This window comes from Jatropha curcas, chromosome 11 (assembly GCF_041381405.1).
Source record: "Jatropha curcas cultivar XTBG-Jc1 chromosome 11, XTBG_Jcur_1.0, whole genome shotgun sequence".
NCBI classification, from domain to species: Eukaryota; Viridiplantae; Streptophyta; class Magnoliopsida; order Malpighiales; family Euphorbiaceae; genus Jatropha; species Jatropha curcas.
This window is the reverse complement of record NC_143161.1, coordinates 19,328,902-19,339,950: the sequence shown is the minus strand read 5'-3', so window position 1 is coordinate 19,339,950 and position 11,049 is coordinate 19,328,902. Positions and strand designations below refer to the sequence as shown.

The following is an 11,049-nucleotide window of genomic DNA, read 5'->3' as shown; positions in this document are numbered from 1 at the left end:
ACTTCCTGAAATTTCAAACAAGACATGTGAGATTTCCAAGGAGTAATAATTTTTGCACCACACACACAGTCACACAAATGGCAAGTCATCAGCACTCACAATCAATAACATCTTCATATAATCACATCACGTGGAAATTGGTTTGTGGCGTCACCGAAACCCCCGATGAGCCGTCCTCCCACATGGCCCATCCTCTCATAACGTGTGCACCAGGGAGCCGATCCCCCATACTGGCCGACCGGTCTAATCCTCACTTGACCAGCCCTCTCATTGTTTTTCCATTCCCTCTTTTCTTTTCCATACCAACAGGAGGCAACCCGGTCGTCTCCATCAAATCTAGATCATCAGGCGCTCACAACAGGAGGCCACCCTGCGGGCTGCGATCAAATCTAGATTATCAGGTGCGCCCAATAAAGAAGCCAACCTGTGGTTAACAGTAACGGTAACAGTAGGTGCACACGGGGGCGCCGATCTCCCATTTTCCCGGCCGACGGTCACATATCATATCATAATCAGGATCCATATCACAGACCGTCCTCACAAACCCATGGTGACCCACTTCATCCCAATCCCACACAAGCAAAGCACAGCAATATCACAACACAATTAATTAAACATTGCAATTAAATGCAAACATATTGATCAGTTGAACATCATAATGAAAGGCACAATTTAACATCCATTCTCAAATGCAATTAAATAATTAAATAAATAATATTATCAATAAACAACAACGATAAAATAACACTAATAATAATAATAATAATAATAATAATAATAATAATAAACAATGATAATGAAAATAAATAAATAATTAAATAATACTAATAATGAGAATGAAAATAAATAAGTAATTATGTAAATAATTAAATAAATGATAAAGATAATAAATAATCAAAGTACTATATTTATTATGTACCAAATTATAAAACTAGTCTAAATAAACTTATTAATTATGTTGTTAACTAAAATTTAGTCTAATTTCTATTAAAATTTCGGCAGCATCTCCCCTAAAAATAAGACTATCTACCTGTTTAAATATCATAATAATATATTGTATATTTATCAATCAATACACACAGCCCATCCATCGGGCAATTCCAATCAACTAATCCCGTCCGCCATAAATTTATTTTTCTATCATTCGATCAATCATTTCAGATAGCCAATCAGCTTCAAGCTACAGATATCATCCATCACACTTACATATACACACTTAATAATCCCAAATCAACTAATTAACAATTTATATTAACCTCTAAGCGTGATTCAATAATATTGTTAATTGCCCCTATAACTATTTACTTTAAATTATAATTTCCCCTAACGATATTTATTAAAATTCCTAAATTGACTTACATAAATATTAGCCAGAAATTCTTATCTCATTATTAAACCTCCTAATTATAATTATAGCGCATGTAATTTATTTGTCAATGTTCTAAACCAATTTGCTATTACGTTATTCTAAAGAACCTAAACCAGTTAACTAATCATATTCGCTATCGCAATTACCACATACTAACCAATCTAATCTTATTTACAAAGGTCTATAAATGTTCTATATATTTTAAAGCTATTTCTATACCTAATTTCTTATTATTCAACTTAATCTATTTAATTACTCAATTAGATTCATTAATCAATTAATTCTTTTTTATATGTATAAAAAAATTGAGAATTTAGTCTTAGAGCGTACCAATTAAGAATCGGGCGACGATTCCGAGATCAGCGTGAAGGGAAGAAAATCCTGTCTATCGAGGCCTCACCGGAGTGTCGCCGGCCGGTCACCGGACCGCCGCCGCCGCCGCCGTGCACGGTGGCCGGAAAATCGACACCGCCCAGAAAATTGCAAGGTCACCACCACCTGACTCCAATTTTCGCGAGGAGTTCAAATCTACCATCGGTTTGATGAGGCAGTGGCTCGTTTGGCCGGATCGACCTCCACAGTCACCTTGAAGCCGCCATCCATGGTGGTTCGTCAAAACTCAAGCAAAATCACAAATCAATGGAGGGGAATTGTTCACGTGGAGGAGAGGAGTCGATCGAGACCTTCAGTTCACCTTGAGCCCGTCGGAAATCGCGAGAAGTCGCCGGAGATCAAAGGGTATGACTGTCGGAGGAGATGATCTCGATTCGCGCCGCTGAAGGTCCAATCGGAGCGAGGGGAGGTTGGAAACGTGACCAGCATCGCCAGAAGAACCGATCGCCGCCTTCATCTTGTTGAACGGTGGCTGGAAACGCGAAGGAGAGGGAGAGGAGAGACTGTCGCGCGCGCAAGGAGGAAGAAGGGAAAAGGAAGGAGAGAAAAGAAAGAGAAAGAAAAGGAAGGAAGGAAAGTGGGCTGGGCCATTCCGGTTCGATTCAAACCGGTTCGGTCCGATTCAGTGATTGGTCTTATTTGTTTGGTTTTCGAGTTTTTCACTCGGTTTTCGGCCTAATCGTATGGTTTTCGAAAAAAATCAATTTGCGTTTCGAGTCCGGTTCAATTTATTTTAATTATTTTAATTAGGTTTCATAACATTTCCTCCATTAACTAAATAAGAATAAAAAATATAGTTAGTAATCATATTTGATTTTTAGGAAAATTAATTTATATATATATATACCTACTAGATTAATTGCTGGACTTTCAGTTTATTACTCGAGAATTTAACTGTTCTCGATTCAAAGTTTTCGACATTATATTTGGGCTTGGGCCCAATTTGCAAAATTTGAACTCGAATTAAAACTGTTCACTATTTATGGCCCATACCGTCAAAAATTCAAATTTTGATTTTAAAAAAATTCAAAGGTTTCGAAAATAAAAATTCGGGGTGTTTCAATCTCCCCCCCTTAAGACAATTCGTCCTCGAATTGAAATGTAGTAGGAGGGAGTAAGAATGAACACACAGAGAATTGCAACGCCATAAGAAATTACTTCCAACACCAAGGGCACAACTCGAGAGTAGAAAATATGAACCTACGAAAGGAAAGGGTCAAGTATTCTAATTGTAATTCTCCCGCCAACCATCTTATTTAGTGCCACCTAGCTAACACTCACAAGAGTTTGAGTTTATTACCTAAATCTCCAATCACTATCTTTAGACAGCTACTGAAATCTTTAGAAAATCTTTCTTTGAATAGAATTTGACAATAAAACCAGGTTTAATAGGAAAGTACATATCATATATATCATAAATTTTTCTCAAAATCATGTAACTTCATTTGAAAATTTAAATTTTATTAGACATTCGTCTGTGAAGGCCAAACATAATTTACAAGGGCAAACAATTGTAATTATGATTTATTTGCAATCATAAGAATTAACTCGTTCAATTCACATGTGTTATTTAATAAAACCCTTATTAATCAAAACTTTTTGAAAACTGGTTGCTTTTCTTCAAAATTTTAGGCAAAATCGTTTGCAATTTCCGCTATCTATTATATCACAGGCCGCTTCGAAATAATTGTTTTTGTTTCTCATCTATGCAAATTCGATTGCCCCTATAATATCTCTACTATAGATTAGTTCATCTGTTATACGGCTCCTAAATCACTGCATCCCTTAGCTTTCTCAATCCTATAAAAATTTTCACTCCTTCCACTTAACCATCAATTTCTCCTTCCAACGCTTATTCCTTATATCATCTTAATACTCATCACGAAAATTTAACTTTCATAATAATATCTCTTAGTAATTCGCACTTCCGTTCACAACCTAAATCCCATTTGATAACCTTCCATTCTACTAATGTTGCCTATTAATTTGTTAAGGATAAGAGAGTATTCTTATTAATTATTTTGTCTACTAATCATCATTAATCGCGATCTAGCTAATCACCAATAATTCAACTTAGCATTTATTACCTATCTCAAATATTCACCTTTAGCTAATACCTATCAACACAGATTTTTCAATTAAATTTCGTTAATTCCCAACCTAATACTACCTTACCATCCGAATACTACATTAAGTTGACCTCAATAACTCCTTCGAGTCTGATTTACATATACTGTTAACTTCTTTACTCTTTTGTCCATATCCTTTCTGGATTACAATTTCAAACCATAATGCTAACATTTTAATTAGTCTTATTTGACTAAGTGTTAGGCACCATGTCTAGAACTATTGACTTAACCTCTACCTATTGCTAACTTATATCAAGCTCAGATTCAACTCACCTATCTTTGACTTCATATTTGACTTTAGAATTTTCAACAACTCCTTTCCTTATCTAAGTCTAGTAAGATATTTATGAATTCTTCTAATTTTTATCTACTACTTACTCCTCATATATATATATATATTACAACTCGTCATATATCCTTCCTTATACCCTTAAATTATCCAAGTTCATTTCTATTGTTATCTTTCTCACTTATACATTAAACAATCACATTCCTCAAATCTAATCGCCACTTAACTTCTATACCAAAATCGGCCACCCGACATTTCCAGCGTTCATGTTCTCAACTTGACTACTAACTGTCTACTTACTTATTATTATCTCCACCAGTCTTATTCTTCTTTTTCCAATCTTCTCTCAAAATTTTACTATCCTTTAATCATTTCATTTTATGATCTAATCCAATTGGCCCGTGATATAAATAGACAGCTTTCAAAAATAATTTTCTATATAAATAGTCAATTTCAAATTATTTATCATAACACAATTTGAATTCAAAATTAAAATGGGGTTTTAAATTTAAAATGTCAAATAAATAAAATGAAAACAAAAATAAAAAAGTTTATATTTTTGAATAAACTCTAAAGAAATTCAGTAGTTGTGTTGGAAACTAGACACAAATTTCTAGTTACCTCAAAGTTATTATTTATGTTCATGAATCTACCATACCAATGAAAATCCTCTTTATTCTCTACACTATCCTACTCACTGACAGGAATAGAGTTCACATGAAAAGTAATGCATTGGGTGATCAGGCCAATCCACTACTATCCAAGTATTACTCCATTCCCTAGCCTAAGGGTTGATACCTGCTTTAGCCCCTACATGCATCGTGATAGATTTATCTTATTGTCTAATACTTTCACTTCAAACCTTGAATTACTCCTTCTATAATCTTTGATCTACGCTATAGGTGTGGATTTTCCCACCTCATAGGGACCAGTGCGTCCACCATCCCTAGGGAGGAAAAATCACACCGTTTCTTTCCTTATGTTGGTTACGGCCGATCCCAACATAAAGAAATTTCCTATACTTCGTAGTTGTGTCCTAGAACCCTAACCTAAGCTCTGATACCAACTTTGTCATGACCCGATTCCATGGGCCGGACCGGCACTAGGGCCTAGGTAAGCTTAAGGCCCCCGAGGCCCGTAGTAAGCCTGAAACACTAACATTTCTATCTCAATATAATTATATCATCTATGTTAATACATGACTAATTATTCACAAATTCTACAACTGCGGAGTCATTAACTACTAGATATACATAGCCTTTTATACATATAGTTACATAATAAAATTATTACGGAACTAGGAAAATTTCTCTATTTCTCTGCGCCGAAGAAACATAGCCTAACTCAAATTAAAGAAAACTTACTTCCTGAAATTTCAAACAAGACATGTGAGATTTCCGAGTAATAATTTTTGCACCACACACACAGTCACACAAATGGCAAGTCATCAGCACTCACAATCAATAACATCTTCATATAATCACATCACGTGGAAATTGGTTTGTGGCGTCACCGAAACCCCCGATGAGCCGTCCTCCCACATGGCCCATCCTCTCATAACGTGTGCACCAGGGAGCCGATCCCCCATACTGGCCGACCGGTCTAATCCTCACTTGACCAGCCCTCTCATTGTTTTTCCATTCCCTCTTTTCTTTTCCATACCAACAGGAGGCAACCCGGTCGTCTCCATCAAATCTAGATCATCAGGCGCTCACAACAGGAGGCCACCCTGCGGGCTGCGATCAAATCTAGATTATCAGGTGCGCCCAATAAAGAAGCCAACCTGTGGTTAACAGTAACGGTAACAGTAGGTGCACACGGGGGCGCCGATCTCCCATTTTCCCGGCCGACGGTCACATATCATATCATAATCAGGATCCATATCACAGACCGTCCTCACAAACCCATGGTGACCCACTTCATCCCAATCCCACACAAGCAAAGCACAGCAATATCACAACACAATTAATTAAACATTGTAATTAAATGCAAACATATTGATCAGTTGAACATCATAATGAAAGGCACAATTTAACATCCATTCTCAAATGCAATTAAATAATTAAATAAATAATATTATCAATAAACAACAACGATAAAATAACACTAATAATAATAATAATAATAATAATAATAATAATAATAATAAACAATGATAATGAAAATAAATAAATAATTAAATAATACTAATAATGAGAATGAAAATAAATAAGTAATTATGTAAATAATTAAATAAATGATAAAGATAATAAATAATCAAAGTACTATATTTATTATGTACCAAATTATAAAACTAGTCTAAATAAACTTATTAATTATGTTGTTAACTAAAATTTAGTCTAATTTCTATTAAAATTTCGGCAGCATCTCCCCTAAAAATAAGACTATCTACCTGTTTAAATATCATAATAATATATTGTATATTTATCAATCAATACACACAGCCCATCCATCGGGCAATTCCAATCAACTAATCCCGTCCGCCATAAATTTATTTTTCTATCATTCGATCAATCATTTCAGATAGCCAATCAGCTTCAAGCTACAGATATCATCCATCACACTTACATATACACACTTAATAATCCCAAATCAACTAATTAACAATTTATATTAACCTCTAAGCGTGATTCAATAATATTGTTAATTGCCCCTATAACTATTTACTTTAAATTATAATTTCCCCTAACGATATTTATTAAAATTCCTAAATTGACTTACATAAATATTAGCCAGAAATTCTTATCTCATTATTAAACCTCCTAATTATAATTATAGCGCATGTAATTTATTTGTCAATGTTCTAAACCAATTTGCTATTACGTTATTCTAAAGAACCTAAACCAGTTAACTAATCATATTCGCTATCGCAATTACCACATACTAACCAATCTAATCTTATTTACAAAGGTCTATAAATGTTCTATATATTTTAAAGCTATTTCTATACCTAATTTCTTATTATTCAACTTAATCTATTTAATTACTCAATTAGATTCATTAATCAATTAATTCTTTTTTTATATGTATAAAAAAATTGAGAATTTAGTCTTAGAGCGTACCAATTAAGAATCGGGCGACGATTCCGAGATCAGCGTGAAGGGAAGAAAATCCTGTCTATCGAGGCCTCACCGGAGTGTCGCCGGCCGGTCACCGGACCGCCGCCGCCGCCGCCGTGCACGGTGGCCGGAAAATCGACACCGCCCAGAAAATTGCAAGGTCACCACCACCTGACTCTAATTTTCGCGAGGAGTTCAAATCTACCATCGGTTTGATGAGGCAGTGGCTCGTTTGGCCGGATCGACCTCCACAGTCACCTTGAAGCCGCCATCCATGGTGGTTCGTCAAAACTCAAGCAAAATCACAAATCAATGGAGGGGAATTGTTCACGTGGAGGAGAGGAGTCGATCGAGACCTTCAGTTCACCTTGAGCCCGTCGGAAATCGCGAGAAGTCGCCGGAGATCAAAGGGTATGACTGTCGGAGGAGATGATCTCGATTCGCGCCGCTGAAGGTCCAATCGGAGCGAGGGGAGGTTGGAAACGTGACCAGCATCGCCAGAAGAACCGATCGCCGCCTTCATCTTGTTGAACGGTGGCCGGAAACGCGAAGGAGAGGGAGAGGAGAGACTGTCGCGCGCGCAAGGAGGAAGAAGGGAAAAGGAAGGAGAGAAAAGAAAGAGAAAGAAAAGGAAGGAAGGAAAGTGGGCTGGGCCATTCCGGTTCGATTCAAACCGGTTCGGTCCGATTCAGTGATTGGTCTTATTTGTTTGGTTTTCGAGTTTTTCACTCGGTTTTCGGCCTAATCGTATGGTTTTCGAAAAAAATCAATTTGCGTTTCGAGTCCGGTTCAATTTATTTTAATTATTTTAATTAGGTTTCATAACATTTCCTCCATTAACTAAATAAGAATAAAAAATATAGTTAGTAATCATATTTGATTTTTAGGAAAATTAATTTATATATATATATACCTACTAGATTAATTGCTGGACTTTCAGTTTATTACTCGAGAATTTAACTGTTCTCGATTCAAAGTTTTCGACATTATATTTGGGCTTGGGCCCAATTTGCAAAATTTGAACTCGAATTAAAACTGTTCACTATTTATGGCCCATACCGTCAAAAATTCAAATTTTGATTTTAAAAAAATTCAAAGGTTTCGAAAATAAAAATTCGGGGTGTTTCATTTACATATAGTAAGAATATAATATATTTAAGTTCTTTAATTGTATTGGTTAAACTTAATAGTTATGCTTTGATATATGTTTTTTTTTTTTTTTTTTTATTGCTATATAGTATTAGATTTGCAATTAGTTTTAATATATCACAGGCAAATATTGTAAACGACATTATTCGAATTATGATATTTTGCTCAATTATTATCATTAATTTTTTTTATCAATGTTAAACCGATAACAATTAGTAGTATCAGTAGTAAGTTTATGAGCTGCAAATCAAATCATACAAAACAAAACCATAATGCAAAAAGATAATTTAATTTTTTTATTTTTTAATAAATATAATTAAGTTCAAAATGAAAATATTTTTTCATGGACAGCAACTACTAGAAAAAGTAAAATTCCAGCATGGCTAACTCATTGTATAAAAAAAAAAAAACTTTTCTTAATCACTATATTAGATTAAACGCATTCAGAAGATTGCATTCAGTAAGATTTCCCAATCTTTATCCCAAAAATGAAAAAAATATATATATTTTTTTATTTATTTGTAAGTAAAAACTAACATAAGAAATACCAATTTACATAAGAAAAGTCCTCAATTTTCAATATTCTTAGAGCAAAAATAAGAAACCCTTACAAAAAATTAGACGAAAAATAAAGTAAATATGCAGTCCCAATTTCTAAAGTTCACATATACAACATTTAACCATCAAAATTAGACTTGAATTTTCTAAGGAATTGCACAAATGGACAAAAAAGAGCAAACATAGATTTATAACAGCAACACTCTAGATTCTAGAGTTTGGGTTACTAATAGGAAAAAGTAAAAGAATCAGAACAAAGAAGATGTTTGAAGCTACAAATAATTTTAAAAGGACCGGTCCCAATAACATTATTAATAATCATTTTTATTATATATCTTGCTTTTCAGAATAACATATCAACTTTAATAACATATCTTGTTTTTCAATTATAACTTTTCTTAAAAAGTTATGTAATTATTAAATTTTTTATTTTATTATTTCGTAAATACTCTTAAATTTCTAGTAATATAAACTATTCATAATATTATAATTTATAAAAAAAATAATAAAAAGTATATATATAAATTAATAAAAAATTATATATAAAAATTAAATTACTACTTGAAAAGACTAAAAATCAGTGAGTACAAACACACGAGTATAAATAACGAGTATAAATAATGTGCAATGCACGTTCACAAAAACTAGTATTTATATAAGTGTGTATGAAGTGGTTAAGCTTAAAGTTTTAAACGTATAGGTATCAATTCAAGATTCTTTATTAGGATCAGTTGAAACTAGTTTAAGTGAAGGACCGATCTCCTTTGAGGTCTATCCAAATATGACTGTCTCATTAAATGATTTAAATATTTTAGAAAGTATAGTTTTGGAAATTAAAACTCATAATTATAAAATGAAGCAAGGATCAATTCCTATAGCTTTAATATATAAAATTCATTATAAAGCAATGAATTCAGCTTTTGGAACTAAATATAAGTTACAACCTAAAATTGGTGAAACACGATTTTTGCAAACAGACTTAACTAAAACTAACACAGTAATTCCTAAAACTATTCAATGGAAAGATATTACTCTTCCAGATGAATGGATATTGGAAGGGGTCGTACCTCCTCCTGCTCCAGAACCAGTAAAACCAAATGTCAATCTACAAAAAATTGAACAATTTGAAGATAGTAAAGTAACATTAAAATTTAATCGTAGTCAAAGTATGAGGTATACAGGGTCATCTTCGTCTGTTACAACAGATGACAATGATAAACCTAGTTCCTCTATACCTTCTGTAATCTATGCTAAGTATAAAGAACCTGAAAATAAACCCATTATTCAAACCTTAGTAAAACCCAGATATTCTACTTCGGATATTCCAAATAAAATGAAAGGAGTTGATTATAGTCATTCTATCCCACAGGCAGTTTATAATCCTGTAGATAATTATGTAAATCAACAGTCAAACTTGGTTAATTCTGCTCCAGAATCACCAACAGCTTCAGCTATAACTGAAAATGTTAGTGATATAAACAGAGAATTAAATGTTATTAGTAAAGAAGATATTGAAAAAAGTTTAATAAAAGAAATATCTAAAACAAAGAATTTACTAAAAATGAAACAGATATTAAAAACTTATACTTTCGGCGAATTAAAATATGAATATTTAGATTATAAATTAAATAACTCAACTGAGATTAAATTTTTTGATTGGTATAACCTCATTAAGGAGAAACATTCTGATAAAAGTTTAAATCCAATCACTATTCGCGATAAAAGACCAGAATGGATAGTAAATGAACAAACCATAAAAAGTGATTTTCCTCCTAAAACAATTAGTAGATTAAAACATCAAGATCATGAAATTATATGTGCACCATATAAAGTCGCTCGAGATAATGATACAAATAGTAAGATAATTGAACAAAATAACTTTAGTAATGCAAGTTTAATTTGTTTAAACTCACAATTAAAATGAATAGAACATATGCTAGAAGATAAACCTTTAGTGTCAGAAACCATAAAAGGAAAAGAAACTGTAAAAACCCACATGTTTAAACCTTATCAAATTTCTCAATCAAGTAAACAAGAATTTGTAAATAAATTAAAAGATCAATTAAGTAAACTTGAGGTTCATTCAGCAACTACTCAACATGT

The 11,049-nt window shown here is 33.1% G+C and overlaps 1 protein-coding gene across 1 annotated transcript in view; it reads left to right on the top strand.

The window, feature by feature from the left end:
- Nucleotides 1-10,635, top strand: part of LOC149492686 (uncharacterized) — a 13,869-nt gene extending 3,234 nt beyond the window's left edge. Inside the window, exons 2-3 of the mRNA XM_089715914.1 lie at nt 10,120-10,538; nt 10,622-10,635. Coding sequence (XP_089572040.1) covers nt 10,120-10,538; nt 10,622-10,635 — 433 coding nt within the window. The remainder of the gene's footprint in view (nt 1-10,119; nt 10,539-10,621) is intronic.
- The last annotated feature ends 414 nt before the right edge of the window (nt 10,636-11,049 follow it).